The 22,536-nt window shown below is 46.1% G+C and overlaps 1 protein-coding gene across 1 annotated transcript in view; it reads left to right on the top strand.

The window, feature by feature from the left end:
* The window catches only part of LOC124545613 (organic solute transporter alpha-like protein), a 46,103-nt gene extending 23,991 nt beyond the window's left edge, over positions 1-22,112 (top strand). The window contains exons 5-6 of the mRNA XM_047124561.1: positions 8,247-8,493; positions 21,973-22,112. Coding sequence (XP_046980517.1) covers positions 8,247-8,493; positions 21,973-22,112 — 387 coding nt within the window. The remainder of the gene's footprint in view (positions 1-8,246; positions 8,494-21,972) is intronic.
* The last annotated feature ends 424 nt before the right edge of the window (positions 22,113-22,536 follow it).

Below are 22,536 nucleotides of genomic sequence, written 5' to 3'. Positions count from 1 at the left end.
GTTAGAGATATAGGTCTATAGTTCTGCACATCTGTTCGACGTCCCTTCTTGAAAACGGGGGTGACCTGTGCGCTTTTCCAATCCTTTGGAACGCTACGCTCTTCTAGAGACCTACGGTACACCGCTGCAAGAAGGGGGGCAAGTTCCTTCGCGTACTCTGTGTAAAGTCGAACTGGTATCCCATCAGGTCCAGTAGCCTTTCCTCTTTTGAGCAATTTTAATTGTTTCTCTATCCCTCTGTCGTCTGTTTCGATATCTACCATTTTGTCATCTGTGCGACAGTCTAGAGAAGCAACTACAGTGCAGTCTTCCTCTGTGAAACAGTGTTATTGAAAAGCACCTCCAGGGGTTCACAGGACGACTACGCCGTCTACATGGCATACACAAAAACGGCTCGTATCAGTGGACAGAGGATCTTTCCAAGTTTCGATTTGTCATACCCGCCATGGCGTAGTTGCTCTAGGGAGCAGGTGTGTCAGAACATGAAGAGTAATCATCCACTGCGTATTATCTTGTGGAAATAGTTCGCACCTGCAGACAGGCAGCCAAATGAACAGATTTCCAAGGGGAACTGCTGACGAGTCTTCCAGGGCAATTGACGTCATTGACTTAAATATGTTGAACACATTTTGCCCGACAACGAACGACACGCCTGTAAAGTGAGTTAAAAACTGCGACGGATCCTCTATTCACTAATGTGTATCGTTTTTCCGTATGCCATGTTTCCACGCAGTCGCCTCCCCAAACCCCAGAGTTACTTACGGAGCGTCTGTCTTCTGTTTCCTACCCTCATCTCATGTCTTCATAGAGACGGCAAGTTATTCTGGAATTGACAATGTAAGTGGTAGAGGATGGATGCATGCCTCTCCTGTCCCAACAGCACCCTCCCTGGAAAGGAAATTGTCTGCGTCTAGTGTCGTGTTGCATGAAAGTGTGAAAACCTTTTCGAAATACTTGCAAATCATGTAACTGAGGCGGGAACGTGGGTACTTGCTCAGTATTCACCTAGTCGGATATCGGAAACCGCTTAAAAACCACATCAAGGCTTCCCGGCACACGGGTTCTCGTCATTAATCCCCCGCGTGGAATCGATTTGAGTCGGGCCGTCAACTTGAATCCTAACTCCAACATGCTTACGTGCACAGCTTCTGGACCGGTTTCCAAAGATGCCTACTAAAAACCCGGTATTTTCTTATGATTCACAGCGAGCCGTTACTTAGACTACTTAATCTATATTACCTACATTCTATGCTTCTTCTCTCTTTTACGATCACCTCCCTTTATTTGTCACGGTACATCTAGATCTATACTCCACGAGTAACTTTAGCGTTTCCGGTACATGGAACGAATGGTACCACTATCTTTTTCCCCCTATCTAAACCCGCTGGAGGATGATGAGATGGAAGAATGAGTGTCGGTAGGTCTCTGTGTAAGCTCCACTTTCTTTGATTTCCCAAAAGTACACGTTTATTGTTATTTATGTTGAACGAAAAGTTATGTTTCTTGACTCTTTTTAAAATGTGCGCTTTTGGTTTATTAACAAGAAACCTCTCTTGTGGTTCACAAGGCCTCTCAGCGTCTAGTGTCTGCCGCTGAAATTTGCTAAACAATTCCTAATGTTCTCACACTTCCCAAACGAACTGGTACCTTAACGCACCACTGCTCTTTCAATTTTACCTATCTCCTGTATTAATAATATCTGGTACTTGGTGTCCAGCGGATGAGTCCCTGATTCCAAAATTAAAGCCGGCTGGAGTGACCGAGCGGATCTAGGCGCTGCAGTCTGGAACCGTGTGACCGCTACGGTCGCAGGTTCGAATCCTGCCTCGGGCATGGATGTGTGTGATGTCCTTAGGTTGGTTAGGTTTAAGTAGTTCTAAGTTCTAGGGGACTGATGACCTCAGTAGTTAAGTCCCATAGTGCTCAGAGCCATTTGAACCATTTGAGCCAAAATTAAATATTTCGAAACCTACTATTGATAGGCAAATGCAACAACAGAAAAGGGGTAAGAATTTTATGCAGATGTTTCGATACAGTTCGATAAGCTAATAACAGGTAGCTCTTATGAAATGAAACATGCCGGCCGGAGTGCCCGTGCGGTCTAGGCGCTAGTCTGGAGCCGAGCGACCGCTACGGTCGCAGGCTCGAATCCTGCCTCGGGCATGGATGTGTGATATCCTTAGGTTAGTTAGGTTTAATTAGTTCTAAGCTCTAGGCGACTGATGACCTCAGAAGTTAAGTCGCATAGTGCTCAGAGCCATTTGAAACGTGACCTGCATAATCGTGCTAGTGCTTTTTTCATCATATTTTTAGTGAAAGAAAATTTTTTTGCTAGTTTTTCTCGTCGTCTAATATGCGACAATAGTCAGAGAATTCAATTTAATTCAACAGTTTCTTAGAAAAGGTACTGCGAGTGGAGACGGATAAAAACTGATTCAGCTATTACAGCTAGTATCTAATTGCTCCCTACAACACCTGGGATTAATCATTTTGAAAGTGTGAAGCCTGCGCAGTTTGGTGTGTGGAAGTGTCGAACATAATGGTACAGGGGAGGGGGCAAAAATGTGGACACAGCACGAGAAATGCGTGGTTGAACACAAACGTTGATGTTAGCCAGGCCTGCAAGTTGCACTCTCGCATTTATTCACAAACAGCGCTTGTACAGTATCCTTAATACGTTGCAAGTGTCAGTAGTGATCATAACGTGGGCAAATTGTTATTGGCCTTACAGTGGTGCCACTGTTACCACGGTAGCCGAGTGTGTTTCGTGTTTCAAGAGGCACTGTATGGAAGATTTATAGCACATACACAGTAAGTGCAAATACACTACTGGCCATTAAAATTGCTACACCACGAAGATGACGTGCTACAGGCGCGAAATTTAACTGACACTATGAAGATGGTGTGATATGCAAATTATTAGCTTTTCAGAACATTCACAGAAGGTTGGCGCCGGTGGCGGCACCTAAAACGAGCTGACATGAGGAAAGTTTCCAACCGATTTCCTATACACAAACAGCAGTTGGGCGGCGTTGCCTGGTGAAACGTTGTTGTGATGCCTCGTGTAAGAAGGAGAAATGCGTACCAACACGTTTCCGACTTTGATAAAGGTCGGATTGTAGCCTATCGCGATTGCGGTTTATCGTATCGCGACATTGCTACTCGCGTTGGTAGAGATCCAATGACTGTTAGCAGAACATGGAATCGGTGGGTTCAGGAGGGTAATACGGAACGCTGTGCTGGATCCCAACGGCCTCGTATCACTAGCAGTCGAGATCACAGGTATCTTATCCGCATGGATGTAACGGATGGTGCAGCCACGTCTCGATCCCTGAGTCAACAGATGGGGACGTTTGCAAGACAGCAACCGTCTGCACGAACAGTTCGACGACATTTGCAGCAGCATGGACTATCAGCTCGGTGACCATGGCTGCAGTTACCCTTGACGCTGCATCACAGGCAGGAGCACCTGCGATGGTGTACTCTACGACGAACCTGGGTGCACGAATGGCAAAACGTCATTTTTTTCGGATGAATCCAGGTTCTGTTTACAGCATCATGATGGTCGCATCCGTGTTTGGCGACATCGCGGGGAACTCACATTGGAAGCGTGCATTCGTCATCACCATACTGGCGTATCACCCGGCGTGATGGTATGGGGTGCCATTAGTTACACGTCTAGGTCACCTCTTGTTCGCATTGACGGCACTTTGAACAGTGGACGTTACATTTCAGATGTGTTACAACCCGTGGCTCTACCCTTCATTCGATCCCTGCGAAACCCTACAATTCAGCAGGATAATGCACGACCGCATGATGCAGGACCTGTACGGTCCTTTCTGGATACAGAATAGGTTCGACTGCTGCCCTGGCCAGCACATTCTCCAGATCCCTCACCAATTGAAAATGTCTGGTCAATGGTGGCCGAGCAACTGGCTCGTCACAATACGCTAGTCACTACTCTTGATACTCTGTGGTATCGTGTTGAAGCTGCATGGGCAGCTGTACCTGTACACGCCATCCAAGCTCTGTTTGACTCAATGGTTAGGCGTATCAAGGCCGTTATGACGGCCAGAGGTGGTTGTTCTGATTTCTCGGGATCTATGCACCCAAATTGCGTGAAAATGTAATCACATGTCAGTTCTTGTATAACATATTTGTCCAATGAATACCTGTTTATCAACTGCATTTCTTCTTGGTAGCAATTTTAATGGCCAGTAGTGTACATCATGCGCTTTATCACAACACGGACGAAAGTGTGTGTTGAGTGACGGTGACGGACGGTCATTGAAGAGGACTGTGACGAGAATTACGAGGACGACAGCCGCAAATGTCACTGCAGGAATGAAAGTCGCAGGCGTGATCTGAATGAGGACCAAAATAACACGAATTCAGTTCCATAAGCAGGGAATTGCAAGCCGAGCTGGAATTCCTAACCAGTGATACAAATGCCCGCAAAACTAAAGAATGGTACCGAAGCAATAAAACCTGAACTGTGGAGCAACTGAAAAATGTCATTGGTCGGATGAGTCTTGTTTCACTGTTTCCAACTTCTAGCCGAGTTTGCGTCCTAGGGTAACTAGTTTCGGTGATACTTTGAACGGCCACATCATGGTGTTCCACAGCCTGCACGGTTACTCTGCAAGGTCGCATTTCTACGAATGATTAGGAGACCATTTTGGCTGGACAAGTCCATCTCATGGCGCACCATTTGTGCCCCAATAGTGATTATGTGCTCCAAGACCATAGGCCCTCTGTTAATAACAGTTCGCATCGTCCAGGACTGGTTCTGCGAGGACGAGGATGAATTGTTGCATCTACTCGGGCCATCACAGTTACCAGATATCAATATTATTGAGCTTTGTGATCAAGTGTGGAGAGAATATCGAGCGATCGGAATCCACGTTCTCATCGTCACTTGAACTTGCCTTTACTGTATTTTGTACGAAGAATGGCGTAAGATTCCCATGAGTATTGTACAGGACCTGTATTTATCCATTCGTAAACAACTGGAAGCTATATTGACTGGCAGCAAGTTTGCTATACCGTTTTAGGCCTGGCAATGTGTTGTGTTTTTGCAAATACGCTTCTCGGGTTTACCGCCGGATAGTATTGTGCAAATACCAAAATATTTCAACCTTTCAACTGTTCCACATCTTAAGGTAATGGTAGTTTCTGACGTCATAGCTGCAAGACGCTAGCGATGATAATCGTGCGACGCCGTCGGAATTTATCAGGCCAGGAACGGGAAGAAAATACGCGTACGCGAGAGGGCGCTCGCAGTTGGATGAAAGCGAAATCATTGTGACCCCTGCCGGAAGCCTCAGAAAGGCATTCCACTCGTGCTCTGTGGGCAATGGCTGAACTGTCGGTTACTCCTGTGGTTAAAAGCTAAATTAAGTCTCTACAGTGCCCTGCGTCCGGTCGTAAATCGTCAGTTCTTGTTTCTTCTCTTTTAATTGAATGTCAGCAAGTGTTGGATTCAAGGCGGCGCCTAACTGAAAACCTGCATCGCTGTTGATAACATTACCCGCCGCAGGGATATGCAAGGCTTCCTTAGAAACAAGGTCCCAGAATGATGACGCTGAGGATAAAATTTCAGTCTTGTTGTAAAACGTGTGATGCTCAGTGTTCAGGCAATGCTCCGGTAGTGCTGATTTATCAGGGTGGCCAAGGCGTGTACGACGATGATGTTCAGCGTAGATTTTTTGGACGGTTCGATATATATGACGAATATGAGAATTCTCACATTGGCAAAGGATCTCATGTACGCCACGTTTCCTAAGGCCAAGATCGTTTCTGACCGAACACAGCGAATTCCTCAACTTTGCTGGTGGACCAAAAACACAGTTGATGTCGTGTCTCGAGGATTCCTTCTGTTCTCGTAGGCATGACGCGAAAATACGGAAGAAAGCCATTGTGATCGGTGCCTCTGCATCTTCATTTACATCTGTGTATTGATCTTACTTGAAATGGAATTCATTTTGTATCTGTCATTAAGAATTACCATTCTGTTTGAAAACTGTTCTTTGGTGTTGTAGCTCGCCAGGCAAACTATCTGAGACCACATATACTTCATGTACCAGAAAGCGTAAGACACTACCGCGTTGTGCAGAATGATGACAGCATGTGGCCTGAAAAAATAATTCTGTGTGAGCTGCTTTGCAGAAAACAGTACAATAAGTGATCAAAAGTATCCGGACACCTGGCTGAAAATGACTTCGTAACGCCCTCCATCGGCAATGATGGAATTCAGTATGGTGTTGGCCCACTCTTAGGCTTGATGATAGCTTACACTCTCGCAGGCATACGTTTAATCAGGTGCTGGAACAATTTTTGGGGAATGGCAGCCCATTCCCCACAGAGTGCTGAATGAGGAGGGGTATCGATGTCGGTCGGTGAGGCCTGGCACGAAGTCGACGTTCCAAAACATCCCAAAGGTGTTCCATACGATTTAGGTTAGGATTCTGAGCAGGTCAGTCCATAACAGTTATGTCATTGCCGTGTAACCATTCCGCCACAGGCCATGCATTGTGAACAAGCACTCGATCGCGTTGAAACATGCAATCGCCATCCCCGAATTGTTCTTCAACAATGAGAAGCAAGAAGGTACTTAAAACATCAATGTAGGGCTGTGATGTGATAATACCGCGCTAAACAACAAGGGGTGCAAACACTTACATGAAAACATGACCGCGAATTTTAATGTTGACACTACACACGCTGGCAGATGACGTTCACCGGTCATTCGCCATACCCAGAACCAGCCATCGGATCGCCACGTTGTGTACCGTAATTCGTCACTCCACAAAACGTTTTTTCACCGTACCTGTACACGCCATCCAAGCTCTGTCTGTCTGGCCGTAATAACGGCCTTGATGCTCCTGGGCATTGAGTCAAACAGAGCTTGGATGGCGTGTACAGGTAAAGCTGCCCATGCAGCTTCAACACGATTCCACAGTTCATCAAGAGTAGTGACTGGCATATTGTGACGAGCCAGTTGCTCGGCCACCATTGACCAGACGTTTTCAATTGGTGAGAGATCTGGATAATGTGCTGGCCAGTCAGAAGTCGAACATTTTCTGCATCCAGAAAGGCCCGTACAGGACCTGCAACAATCGGTCGTGCGTTATCCTGCTGAAATGTAGGGTTTCGCAGCGATCAAATGAAGGGTAGAGCCACGGGTCGTAACACATGTGAACTGTAACGTCTACTGTTCAAAGTGCCGTCAATGCGAGCAAGAGGTGACCTAGACGTGTAACCAATGGCACCCCATACCATCATGCCGGTTGATACGCCAGTATGGCGATGACGAATACACGCTTTCAATGTGCGTTCACCACGATGTCGCCAAACACGGATGCGACCATCATGATGCTGTAAACAGTACCTGGATTCATCTGAAAAAAATGACGTTTTGGCATTCGTGCAACCAGGCTCGTCGTTGAGTACACCATCGCAGGCGCTCCTGTCTGTGATGGAGCGTCAAGGGTAACCGCAGCCATGTTCTCCGAGCTGTTGTTCATGCTGCTGCAAACGTCGTCGAACTGTTAGTGCAGATGGTTGTTGTCTTGTAAACGTCCCCATCTGTTGACTCAGGGGTCGAGATGTGGCTGCACCATCCGTGACAGCGATACGGGTAAGATGGCTGTCATCTCGACCGATAGCCATACGATGCCGTTGGGATCCAGCACGGCGTTCCGTATTACCCTCCTTAACCCATCGATTCCATTTTGTGCTAACAGTCATTCGAACTCGACCAACGCGAGCAGCAATGTCGCGATACGGTAAACCGCAATCGCGATAGGCTACAATCCGACCTTTATGAAAGTCGGAAACGTGATGGTACGCATTTCTCCTCCTTACACGAGGCATCATAACAACGTTTCACCAGGCAACGCCGGTCAACTGCTGTTTGTGTATGAGAAATCGGTTGGAAACTTTCCTCATGTCAGCACGTTGTAGGCGTCGCCACCGGCGCCAGCCTTGTGTGAATGCTATGAAAAGCTAATCATTTGCATATCACAGCATCTTCTTCCTGTCGGTTAAATTTCGCGTGTGTTGCACGTCATCTTCGTGGTGTAGCAATTTCAATGGCCAGTAGTGCAGGTAACGTCTTTACTCCATGGAGCCACCACACAAATGTATCGTCTACAGACCACCAAGAGCAGGAATGTTGCAGACCTGCACTTGTTGGTGTTCTCCTATTTTCGTCCACCCCTTGTATCTGTACCTGTGGTGGACAGGCGCTGCTGGACGCGGCCTACCCGTACCTGGTGGCGGTGCAGCTGGTGTCGCTGGTGCTGGCGACCTGGGGCACGCTGTCGGTGGCCCGCGGGCTGTCCTCGGCGCTGGGCGTGCCGCACGCCACCCACAAGTTCCTGGCGCTGCAGCTGACTGTGCTGCTGCCGCAGCTGCAGTGCCTCGTGGCCGGGTACGCCGCCAGCTTCTTCCTCTGCTCCGTGCCCTTCACTCCCGTCTTCTGGGCCAACCGTAAGTCGCCGTCTCCCTCTCTCTCTCTCTCTCTCTCACACACACACACACACACACACACACACACACACACACACACAAGCGCGCGCGCGCTCCAAACGTTAGTGTTTCATTTTCAGATACATGTAAATAAAGAAGAACTGGACACGAGGGATTTAGAATTTAAATAAAAAAGAAATAAATATGGCAAGGATATAGGGAGAAAGAAATACGCTTAGGTGACAAAAGTCATGGGATATGCACGTATGCAAATGAAGTAGTATTGCGTACACAGGGTACGAAAAGGCAGCGTATTGGCGGAGCTGTTCTTTGTACTGAGGAGACTATCACGGTATAAGTGTATTTTTTTTATTTTTATAATTATATATTTTATTATTTTGGTTGGGGTGGCTTTAAATATTATGGGCTAGCATGAGACTTTTAACTAACTTATACTGCGATAACACTCGTACGGACATCGGCTGCCCCGAAGTACGCACGATATAATATTTTTTAAACACAGCGCGCGACTCACCGCCTTCTAATAAATAGTTTTCGTGAGCGCTGCTATTTAGAAAAGTAAATATGCGAATTCTTACGCAAAATGTAATTATTAATATGGGTCTCAGGGGCTACTGGTTATTCATGTACCGAATTACAAAAAGATTAACTGAGATATTGCGGAATGTAATGCTTTTCAATATATTTTGTTCATGATTTGCAAGGCAAAACTGGAGAGAATCTCGTCTGCCGTTAGGCGGCCAAAATGAAACGTGCTGAACTCACTCAGTATTCTAAACATAAATAAACGAAATCTATTTTGACTCTTTTTAACTTTGAAATTAATGAAAGATCAAAATTGAGAAGTCTCTCGCATTTACATTTAATATTATGACATGATCATTTAATTAAATAATACTGTCAGCGTAATGGCCGACTAAATCCTGCTAGGGGAGATGAACTCCCGGCACTACGAAGTTCTGTAAAAATTTTGTTAATTATAATTAATGGTTGCAATCATGAGAGGTGACAACTAAGTCAATAATACACAATTTCTAATGACAATTTCTATTATATTTTTCAAAATACAGTTAAAACTTACGTTAATAATCAGACAGCACTACAATGGCGGCCTACCGCTAGACGAAACAAAACAGGAGCGCTAGTTCAATCAAAGCATTGTCTCTGATCTTCATGGCCTATGTTACACAGAGATTATACCAAAAAAAAACTGTGTTTTGTTAATTACACCGATATTTGTGTTTTGATAATAATAACTTACGTTCTTTACTATTTGTTATACTTCACGCACACGTACACAGTCTTGAAATAATTTATAATTCACACGTCTCATAAGAAAAACTTCCTTTCCCTTTCTCCAAATGTCCATTTATGTGACGTACCGTCACAAGACGTATGTGAAAATGTGTGAGATGTATTTATGGCCCCACGACGGGAATTAACAGACCTTGAACGCCAAACGGTAGTTGGACACATGGCACATGACACATTCCATTTCGGAAATCGTTGAGGAATTCAGTATTCGAAGTTCCACAGTGTCAAGATTGTGCCGAGGACACCAAATTTCAGGCATTACACATCACCACGGTCAACGCAATGGCCGACGGCCTCCACGTAAGGACCGAGAGCAGCGCCGTTTGCGTAGAGCTGGCAATAGTAACAGACAAGCAATAGTGCGTGAAATAACCGCAGAAATCGATGTGGAACGTACTACCTGAATCGTGACGAAATGTCACTGTTGGCTCTCTGCGTTTACTCCTTGTAGGCCGTTCCTTTTGAAATTTCTGCTTCGCGGTCTGCTGTTTCGTCAGCCAGAGGGCGGTGTGGTGTCGCTGCGGCCGGCTGCCTGCCGTGTTGGCGAGAGAGCGTCGGTCTGGAGGAGGAACTCTTCTTTGCGGACGTCTGGGAGCGTACAGCAGGCCACGCCTTTTGTTGATGTTCGGCGTGACTCGTGTCTGGTGTGATGCATCGTTAAGGCCGTGATGGCAGCCAATGTTACTGTCTTGGTCGCAGATGGATCAAACTTCAGTTGGAAAGACCACGTAGATAATATTGTGGGGAAGGCGAGACAAAGGTTGCGTTTCATTGGCAGGACACTTAGAAGATGCAACAAATCCACTAAAGAGACAGCTTACACTACACCCGTTCGTCCTCTGTTAGAATATTGCTGCGCGGTGTGGGATCCATACCAGGTGGGATTGACGGAGGACAGGGTGCAAAAAAGGGCAGCTCGTTTTGTATTATCACGTAATAGGGGAGAGAGTGTGGCAGATATGATACGCGAGTTGGGATGGAAGTCATTAAAGCAAAGACGTCTTTCGTCCCGGCGAGATCTATTTACGAAATTTCAGTCACCAACTTTCTCTTGCGAATGCGAAAATATTTTGTTGAGCCCGACCTACATAGGTAGGAATGATCATCAAAATAAAATAAGAGAAATCAGAGCTCGAACAGAAAGGTTTAGGTGTTCGTTTTTCCCGCGCGCTGTTCGGGTGTGGAATGGTAGAGAGATAGTATGATTGTGGTTCGATAAACCCTCTGCCAAGCACTGAAACGTGAATTGCAGAGTAATCATGTAGATGTAGATGTACGGGATAAGGCCCGGTTGTTCATTGAAACTCCTGTCCTACGGATGTAGTCGGACTTAAAGTAAGACGTTTTGACCATTATTTTGCGTTATTTGCAATCAACTGGGCATTCCGGCGTCTACAGTAATTCGGCCAAGATTATTTGTTTCGTCGGTATTGAAATTACTGAACAAGGAACAGTTTATTTAAGGTTCACCTTATGCTCGTGTTCTGCGTGTGCTGTTTGCGAGTGTAAACTTGACTCTCAGCTTTGTCTGTTGATTTTGACCGCATCGTCAAATATTGGACCCAAGTAGTGACTTTCAATTAATTAGCTGGATTCATCTTTTTCCTCGCCACGACGCGTGTTAAATGGCAAGGTGGAATTGTAGACCTTAACTTGCTACCTCATTTGCGTGACAACAGTAACAGAGCCTAACCAGCTAATTAAGGCTAGTGGTAAACAAGGGTATTTAAGTATATTGTTTTAAAATATTGTCTGAAATGTGTCAGTGATTTATGTTTAGCTAGTTGATTCTGGGGTATGAAAAGATGTGTTAGCACGTCAGCCATGTAAGGGGTTCTTGCTCGACGCTTGTCTTTAAATACGCCGCTAACCTGGTTAGCGTATGTTGTGGCTAGTTTAAATTAATCACTGCTCAGTAGTCCAACACAGATTTTCGGCCGTCAGAAACCGTGTGTGTGTTATTTATTCCTATATTCTAGTCCATCGTTAAGCATACTATTCTTAATTTGGAGCTCTAGGCAGCCACTGAGTTGTCATTTTGGGCTGTTTAGATGGAGTGCGGGTCCTTTGAGTATAGATTTGTCAATTTCCAGTTTATTGCTTTTCCACCAGTTTTTAATTGTGCTTATGCTCGTATATATATGGGTGGAATCTAAATTTTTTTATTACTATTGAGCTGTACTTAACGTCATATTGTGAAGAAAGGAACTTATTGGATGTTATCTGTCGCTGTAAGGTGTTGTGGACGGTGCACTTTCCTGTTATTCATTTTAATGTTCTAGTCAATGTGTAAACTTGCTAATTATTTTCTCTTTACATGGAGTGCGCCTACGTAGATGTTATAAGTGACTGTTTCATAACCAATTCTTTAACGTGCCTACGCGCATATTTAAATTTATGGGAGAACTTAAAGTGTGTTCCCCTGTTGAACTTGAACTAAAGTGCAGAAAACTGAATCGGGTGTTTGATTGTTCTAGTGATACTATCTGTCAAGTGTAACACGCAACATTTTCTTGGTCTGTTATCAAGTGTTGCAATAAATGCAAATTGCAGTGAATCGATGCGCTGTTTCAGTTGTTCCAGTGATTTCCTATCTCCGCATTGGTTAATCTAAACTCATAATATGCAATTCTTTAAATATTGGAGGGAAGTGCGTGCGTCCCACTACCAGCGTATCCGTTATGGCAGTGAGGCCAAATTTGGCGTTAAGGGGCTATGGCAGCAGATGACAGATGCGAGCACCTTTGCTAACAGCACGACATCGCCTGCAGCGCCTCTCGTAGGCTCGTGACCATAGCGGTTGGACCCTAGACGACTGGAAAACCGTGGCCCGGTCAGATGAGTCCGGATTTCGATTGGTAAGAGCTGATGGTAGCATTAGTGTGGTGCAGACCTCAGGAAGCCATGGACCCGAGTTGTCAACAAACCACTGTGCGAGGTGGTGGTGGCTCCATAATGGTATGGGATGTTTTTATATGGAATGGACTGGGTCCTCTGGTCCAACTTAGCTGATCATTGACTGCAAATGGCTATATTCCGCTACTTGGAGACTAGTTACAGCCATTCTTGGACTTCATGTTCCCAAAAAACGATGTGCCATATCACCGGGCCACAACTGTTCGCCATTGGTTTGCAGAACATTCTGGACAGTTCGAACGAATGATTTGGCCACCAAGATCGTTCGACATGAATCCCATCGAACATTTATAGGACTTAATCGAGAGGTCAGTTCGTGAGCGACTTCCCGTGCCTGCAACACTTTCACAGTTATGGGCGGCCACAGAGGCAGCGTGGCTGAATTATTCAGAGGACTTCCGACTTGTTGAGTCCACGCAACGTAGTGTTGCTGCACTACGGCGGGAGAAAGGAGGTCCGACACGATAGTAGGTTGTATTACAGGACTTTCGTCACCTCATTGTATAACATGATATATGAAGCACAACTGACAAAACACATTTATACAGGGTGGTCCATTGATCGTGACCGGGTCAAATATCTCACGAAATAAGCGTCAAACGCAAAAATCTACAAAGAACGAAATTTGTCTAGCTTCAAGGGGGAAACCAGATGGCGCTATGATTGGCACACTAGATGGCGCTGTCATACGTCAAACGGATATCAACTGCGTTTTTGAAATAGGAACCCCCATTTTTATTACGTATTCGTGTAGTACGTAAAGAAATATGAATGTTTTAGTTGGACCACTTTTTTCGCTTTGTGATAGATTGCGCTGTAATAGTCACAAACGTATAAGTACGTGGTACCACACAACATTCACGCCAGTGCGGATGGTATTTGCTTCGCGATACATTACCCGTGTTAAAATGGACCGTTTACCGATTGCGGAAAAGGTCGATATTGTGTTGATGTATGTGCAGCTGCAGCTTGCATCGAAAGCATCGGTTGACATTATACCTTCAGACCGATACTAATACAAAAAGCCAAAAAACAGATACCAGTACAGAAATCCAAACCCCGTAAGCATAGGAAAAATCACACAAAATAACGAAAGGCGCCATCGAAAACAGCAGATGAGCTATATACCACTACTTCCAGCGCTATTTCTTAAACAAAAAGCCAAATACCGAGAGCACTACAAAAAAATGGATCTGAGCACTATGGGACATAACTTCTGAGGTCATCAGTCCCCTAGAACTTAGAACTACTTAAACCTAACTAACCGAAGGACATCACACACATCCATGCCCGAGGCAGGATTCGAACCTGCGACCGTAGCGGTCGCGCGGCTCCAGACTGTAGCGCCTAGAACCCCTCGGCCACCACGGCCGGCAAAGCATTACAAAAAGGCAACATGAACACACGTGGCAAAAAATTGCAAAAGCTAACGGAAAGCGGTATAAAACTTTATGTCTCAAATCAAAACACTGATACCAATACAAAAAGCCAAAAACCGAAGGTATTACAAAAATCCAAAAGACGGTATCAATACACGTAGGGAAAAATCTCTAAAGCTAACAAAAGATGGTATCAAAAACACGATGTGAGCTGTACAGAAAGCCAAAATGCAATATGAACATACAAAGTCAAAAACCGCTATGACTAACGAAATGCCCTATCGAAAACGTCACTTGATCTATATAGTTCAAGTGAAAAGGCCGATACCAATGCAGAGAGCCAATATCTATGGAAGTAATTAATTTTGATACGGACTGTAAATCGCTTTCTGAAGAAGTATGTGTCTAGTAAATGGATGAAGAACGGGAAAGACCCACCGTGGTCTACTAACGAAATTCGGAAAATGCTGAGGAAGCAAGGGCTGTTGCACTCCCGGTTCAAAAGCGAACGCGCAAATGACAATAGGCAAACACTTGTAGAGATTCGTGTGTCTGTAGAAAGATCATTGCGCGAAGCATACGAGTACCGCTGTCATACATTGGCAAAAGATCTTGCTGAGACACAGAGAAAATTCTTGTGCTATACAATATCGCGAAACGGATCAAAGGCTCCTATCCAGTCACTGGTGTAGCAATAGAAGATAGCAATAGGAAAGGTGAAGGTTTAACTTCCGAGTTTAAGAAACCGTTCACGCAGGAGGATCATACAACGTACTGTCGTTTGACCATCGCGCCGGCTCCCATTTGGAGGAAATAGTAATTGTTGTCCCTCGTATAGAAAAACAGTTGAAACAGTTGAAAACGAACGAATCGAAAGGTCCGAACTGAAACTCAATTCGGTTTTACAAAGATTAGTCTACTACAACGGCCCCCAGTGCAAAGACCCAAGCGATGGAAAAAAGCGCAGGTGACTTCTGTGTATAAGAAGGGTATAAGAACGGACCCGAAAAATTACAGACCAATATCCTTCAGTTTCCTGCAGACTTCTTAAACTTATTCTCCGTTCGAATACAATAAATTTCCTTGGAGTGAGAAAGCTTTTTTCCCACAAATCAGCACTGATTTAGAAAGAATCGCACCGGCGAAACTCTGATTTCCCTTTTCTCAGATGACATCCGGCGATCCATGGATGAAGGGCAACAGGCAGATTCCACATGCCTACATTTCCGAAAAGCGTTTGCCACAGTACCCCACTACAAACTGTTAACGAAGATGTGAGCATACGGAGTAGGTTAGTAGATATATGAGTAGCACGAACACTTTTTAAATGATAGAACTCAATCCGTTGTCCTCGACAGCTAGTGTTCATCAGAGACAAAACTATCGTCAGGAATGGCCCAGGCACATACGGTATGATCGCTATTATTCATTATGTCCAGAAATGATCTGATGGATAGGGTGAACAGCAACCTCCAGCTGCTGGCTAATGATGCTGTTTGTGTATGGGGAACTGTCGACGATGAGTGACTGTAGGAGGACACAAGATGACTTAGTCTGAATTTCTAGTTAGTGTGACGAATAGGAACTAGTTCTAAATCTAGAAAAATATTATTTAATACTCTACTGCCTATACAGGGTGGTCCATTGATCGTGACCGGGTCAAATATCTCACGAAATAAGCATCAAGCGAAAAAACTACAAGGAACAAAACACGTCCAGCGTGAAGGGGGGAAACTAGATGGCACTATGGTTGGCCCGCTAGATGGCGCTGCCATAGGTCAAACGAATGTCAACTGCGCTTTTTTTTTAAATATGAACCCCCATTTTTTATTACATATTCGTGTAGTACGTAAAGAAAAATGAATGTTTTAGTTGGACCACTTTTTTCGCTATGTGATAGATTGCGCTGTAATAGTCACAAACGTATAAGTATGTGGTATCACGTAACATTTCGCCAGTGCGGACGGTATTTGCTTCGTGATACATTACACGTGTTAAAATGGATCGTTTACGAATTGCGGGAAAGGTCTATATCGTGTTGATGTATGCTGCTCGGTATCCTGGACGACATCATCCAAGTGTCCGGACCGTTCGGCGGATAGTTACGTTATTTAAAGAAACAGGAAGTGTTGAGCAACATGTGAAACGTCAACCTCGACCTGCAACAAATGATGATGCCCAAGTAGGCGTTTCAGCTGCTGTCGTGGCTAATCCGCACATCAGTAGCAGACAAACTGCGCGAGAATCGGGAATCTCAAAAACGTCGATGTTGAGAATGCTACACCAACATCGATTGCACCCGTACCATATTCCTATGCACCAGGAATTGCATGGCAACGACTTTGAACGAAGTGTACAGCTCTGCCGCTGGGCACAAGAGAAATTACTGTACGATGACAGATTTTTTGTACGCGTACTATTTAGCGACGAGGCGTCATTCACCAACAGCGCTGACGTAAATCGGCATAATATGCACTAATGGGCAACGGAAAATCCACGATGGCTGCGACAAGTAGAACATCAACCACCTTGGCCGGTTAATGTATGGTGCGGGATTGTGGGAGGAAGGATAATTTGCCCCCGTTTTATCGATGGCGATCTTAATGGTGCAATATATGTTGTCTCCCTACGTAATGTTATACAGATGTTACTACAAGACGTTTAACTGCGATGTACTTCCAGCATGATGGATGTCCGGCACGCAGCTCGCGTGCGGTTGAAGCGGTATTGAATAACATAATTCATGACAGGTGGATTGGTCGTCGAAGCACCATACCATGGCCCGCACGTTCACCGGATCTGACGTCCCCGGATTTCTTTCTGTGGGGAAAGTTGAAGGATATTTGCTACCGTCATCCACCGACAAAGCCTGACAACGTGCGTCAGCGCATTGTCAATGCATGTGCGAACATTACGGAAGGCGAACTACTCGCTGTTGAGAGGAATGTCGTTACACGTATTGCCAAATGGGTTGAGGTTGACGGACATCATTTTGAGCGTTTATTGCATCAATGTGGTATTTACAGGTAATCACGCTGTAACAGCATGCGTTCTCAAAAATGATAAGCTCACAAAGGTACATCTATCACATTAGAATAACCGAAATAAAATGTTCAAACGTACTTAGGTTCTGTATTTTTATTTAAAAAATCTACCTGTTACCAACTGTTCGTCTAAAATTGTGAGCCACATGTTTGTGACTATTACAGCGCCATCTATGACAAAGCGAAAAAAGTGGTCCAACTAAGACATTCATATTTCTTTACATACTACACGAATATGTAATAAAAAATGGGGGTTCCTATTTTAAAAAACGCAGTTGATATCCGATTGACCTATGGCAGCGCCATCTAGCGGGACAACCATAGCGACGCCGTGTTCCCCCTTCAAGCTAGACAAGTTTCGTTCTTTGTAGTTTTTTCGTTTCACGCTTGTTTCGTGAGATATTTGGCCCGGTCACGATCTACAGCTACATCTACATACATACTTCGCAATCCACCATACGGTTCGTGGCGGATGGTACCTCGTACCACAACTAGCATCTTCTCTCCTTGCTCCACTCCCAAACAGAACGAGGGAAAAATGTCTGCCTATATGCCTCTGTACGAGCCCTAATCTACACTTACCCGGGATACACTTACCCGCCACCGGCAATTACAACGACACATCCGCAACCAGCTTACAGCGAAGAAACGCCGTCCCTGGCGCCAGACATGTACACAACTCAACACCACGCTCCCCATAAACTCTCACAAGTATTGGTCTGCTTTCCACCGCCTTACTGGGAACCGCCCCACCCCCCAGTACCCTCTCCTCCTTAATGACCGTCCCTTTCCTGACAACCTTGGTAAGGCCAACCACTTTGCCTCTCACCTCTCCGATGTTTTTTCCATTCCAGATGATCCCCACTTTGATTATTCCCTCTTCCCTGACGTCTTGGACCGTACGAATACCTCTGTTCCTCCCCTTGCTCCTAGCTTCCAGTACTTGGGCCACACACCACCATCTGAACTTAACACTCCCATCACTACACAGGACATCACCCTCACACTCCGCACTAAACGCAACACTGCTCCCAGCCACGACTGCATTACCTACCGCCACCTCAAACACTGCCCTCCCTCCTTCCTTTCAATCCTTTCCACCCTTTACAATGTCATCCTTGCCACTGGCTTCTATCCTGACCTGTGGAAAACCTCCCATATGCTGATGTTCTCCAAACCCAACAAGCCTCCATATGATGCCTCTTCCTATCGTCCTATCTGTCTCACATCAGTGTTCAGCAAGCTCTTGGAATCCATCCTTTCCCGGCGCATCCATCACCACCTCCGCCAAAACCACCTCCTCCCCAACACCCAATGTGGCTTTCGACCTTCCTTCTCTGCTGATGACCAACTCCTCCGCCTCACTCATCTCCTCTCCCTCCAGCTTAACTCCCATCGCTCCACCATTTTTGTCTCCCTTGACCTCGAAAAGGCCTACGACCGTGTCTGGCATCCCGATCTCCTGTTTAAACTCCAAACCTACACCCTTCCTATCAACTACATCCGTCTGATGGCCTCCTTCCTCTCCCACGGCCCCTCCTATGTTACCATCCATAATGACAATTCCCACACCTTCTACCCCTCTGCAGGTGTGCCCCAGGGCTCTGTCCTCTCCCCTCTCCTCTACCTCCTGTACACGGCAGATATGCCCCAACCGCCCCCCCCCCTCCAGTACACCTCTTGCAATATGCTGATGACACCGCATTCCTCGCCCTCGCTCCTACCCTCCAACGGTCCCAACGCCTTCTCCAGAATCACCTTGACCTTTTTGCTGCATGGTGCAACCAGTGGCTCCTGAAAATCAATCCTTCCAAGACCCAGGCAATCATCGTAGGTCGTACCACTCGCTCCTTCCGGCTCCTGGATTTCTCCCTTACTGTCTACACCCGTCCTGTCCGCTTCACCCACACCCTCACCTACCTTGGCCTCACCATTGACTGTCACCTCACCTGGATCCCTCATCTCCACTCCATCCAATCCAAAGCCCACAACCGCCTCCGACTCCTCAAACTCCTCTCTGGTCGCAGATGGTTGTTGCACCCCTCTACCATCCTCCACACCTACAAATCCTTAATCCATCCCATCCTCTGTAATGCCAGTCCTGCCTGGATATCTGCCCCCCCCCCCCCCGCAAATTCTATAAGTCCCTCCAGATCCTCGAGCGTCATGCACTCCGCCTTGCCTTCCGTATCCGCCTCCCGTCCCCCACGCGGATCCTCTATGATCTCATTCCTTTCCCCCATCTGCTCTTATTCCTTGAACATATCCGCATCCTCTACACCTCCCGCCGCCTTGAACCCCCTCACCCCCTGGTTGCTCCTCTCCTCTCCCATCCCCACCCCCTGCCACATCTTCACTGTTGTGTCCCCCCTACTCTCCATCTCTACATGCTTCATCTCCTTTCCCAAGGTGGCTTCCATCAACTCCCCCTCCCGGATGATGCCCTCTCTCCCTCCATTTATCCCTCCTATCAAGTCTGATCCTCACTCTCCCTCCTTTCCTCTGTCCTTTTCCCAGGCTCCCTCTCCCCCCCTTCCATCCTCTTTCTACCCCACCTCCCCTCTCTTTGCCCCCTTCTCTCACCCGAGTCCTTTTACATTTCCCTCCTCTGGCTCCTCTCATTCCCTCTCGCGTCTGCCCTTCTCCCCCTTTATTCATCCTCTCCCTCCTTGGTTTCCCCCCTCCCTTTCTCGTTTTTTTCCTTCCTCCCTCCTTGTTCTTCGCCCTCCTCCAGGTGCCCCCCCCCCCTCTGCCTTTGGCTCAGGAGTGTTATCCTTGTGCCGCCACTTTCGCGCAGTGTTCTACTACAGTGAGTGTTCTCCAGTGCCTGTTTTACAGTGAGTGTTCCGTGTTGTGTTTTTTGGGAAGTGTTGCGAACAGCCATCATACTGTCGCTGGGTGTGCCTTTTATCTCTTGCGAACAGAAACCAGACTGTCACCGTATTTTTTAATTGTGTGTGTACTATGTTACTTGTCTGAGTCCTGTGTCTTTTATTAATGTTGCCACCCCCTTTTTGCTTTCTGTTTTAGCTTTCCGCATTTTTCCGCCATTTTACACTTGACGTCACCATGCTATCGCCTGTTTTTCTTGTTTCTTTTCTTCTTCCGTTTTTAAAATGAAAGTCTGTAGGCTGTAGAGCAGCGTACTAAGCTGCTGCCAGCCCGCCCCCTTCGGGGGGAATTGAAAATCAATAAAGGAAAAAAAACAAAAAAAAACAAAAAAATTAAAAGGAGCCCTAATCTCTCTTATCTTATCTTTCCGCGAATTATAAGTTGGCTGCAGTAAAACTGTACTGCAGTCAGCCTCAAATGCTGGTTCTCTAAATTTCCTCAGGAGCGATTCACGAAAAGAACGCCTCCTTTTCTCCAGAGACTCCCACCCATGTTCCTGAAGCATTTTCGTAGCACTCGCGTGATGATCAAACCTACCAGTAACCATTCTAGCAGCCCGCCTCTGAATTGCTTCTATGTCCTCCCTCAATCCGACCTGACAAGGATCCCAAACGCTGGAGCAATACTCAAGAATAGGTCGTGTTAGTGTTTTATAAACGGTCTCCTAATCAGATGAACCACACCTTCCCAAAATTCTACCAATGAACTGAAGACGACTATCCGCCTTCCCTACAACTGCAATTACGATCAATGGACCACCCTGTATACCAGACAAGTCATCTGGTGACACGTACCGTAGCAAGTTTGTTGGATTATAAGTCACTCAAATGCAATGCAGATGGCTACAGCTGAAACCTGGATATGCAATAATGTTTTAAAAATGGGATCGCAGCTAACTGCTATGTTCCTATCGTTCTTTATTAGATTGATAGCAGCGCGCCCAGAGGCATTTAAGTCGCCACGTTCCAAGCGCCAACGGAACATCAGGAAATTTTAATAAATGATACAGTGGGAAGTAGGCTGTGTCATGCGTTTCCCATTCGTTCACAGAGTGTAGTAGCCGTAGATTTGAGTGTGTTGTGTACATAGTTCCGCGTAGTCAGCGCGTACACAACTTTCCCACTAGAGCGCGCCCCGCTAAGCACAACAGCGCAGGCGCAGCGCTCGTCCGTCTCCGCTCTACGAGATGGCGCTGCCATAAAGACGAACCAAATTCTGCTTCCGCCGATGAGCGTATTAATATGTAACGCAGCCAATGAGATTGCTGCTAACGTAGAACCTTTTCTCCTCGCGGATCACACTCGCGCAGTGATACCTGAACGCTCGATGTATTATAACGAGTGTACCGACCTCCGATTAGTGAGTCTGCATTAGTCTGCACCAGTCTGCGTTAGTCTGCATTTGTCTGTAGTCAAGTTTCAGTCTGCGCCTAATAAGATTATCATATTCATGTACATAGCCATGAAGAGAAATGTATAGACCCTTTGTCAAGTATCAGAGATATGTGAGAATAAGATTAACATACCAAGACCAAAGGAACTTCAGATTGTCAACTGTAAATAGCATCCAGAATCAAGTTAAGTAAGGTTAATGGTTGTTATTATTTTAATAAATGTGTGTGAAAATTAATCAAGTTCTGTTTAAAGTTGGTCACCGTCAATCTGCTACTCTAAGCGTGCAAGTGGCATTTCTATCGTCTGACCTAACGGCAGAAGATAAACACGCCACGATAAGACCACGAGACATATTGCTGACACTCGCCTACTTCGCTAGAGCGACAAGTCAAATAATCTGATGGTGTGTGTACCGAAGGTCTTACAGTACGCACCGCACAGTGTGTAAATATAGGCAGCGCCATTTGGTGCTGCTTCTTATCGCGGCTGGTCCCCCTGCCGTGCCACAACTCCAGCTACACCCCGCCTCCTCTTCCGCAGTGGTCGTGAACGTGCTGACGCTGCTGGAGGTATTGGCCCTCAGCCTGTGGGCCTTCCACCTCTACTGCCGCCAGGAGCCGGGCTTTCGCCGCTTGCCGGACGACACGGAGGCGGTCCGGCCAGCCAGCTGGCTGGCTTAACCACGACCACCAGCGACGATGGGCGAGTTGATTCTCATCAGCAGCTGAATGTCATGTGAACTACGTGAAGCTCCTGGTTACACTTCAACATCTACAACATACCTAGCCTTCCACCTACAAGTATTCATTGCTACTTATCTTTAAACGGCTTGTAAACGATAACCTGCTACCATACGAAGTGCGCTAAGAGTGACTGCTAATAATCTCACTGAGTAAAAGGTCAGTCGACCATCAGGAGCCATCACCCTAATGCCGTCTAAAACAACCTTTGGAAAAGAATCAGTCTGCTTACTGTATAGATGAGGCCCGCCACGAATTCCTCTCTTATGTCAACGCGAATTCCTCTCCTTTCCAAGTCTTTTCATCTCAGAGCAACACTGGCAAACTACGTCCTCAATTATTTGCTGGATGTACCACTATTTCC

Source organism: Schistocerca americana, chromosome 8 (assembly GCF_021461395.2).
Source record: "Schistocerca americana isolate TAMUIC-IGC-003095 chromosome 8, iqSchAmer2.1, whole genome shotgun sequence".
Taxonomy (NCBI): Eukaryota; Metazoa; Arthropoda; class Insecta; order Orthoptera; family Acrididae; genus Schistocerca; species Schistocerca americana.
Note: the sequence above shows the minus strand (reverse complement) of the source record. Positions and strands in the feature narration are given on the sequence as shown.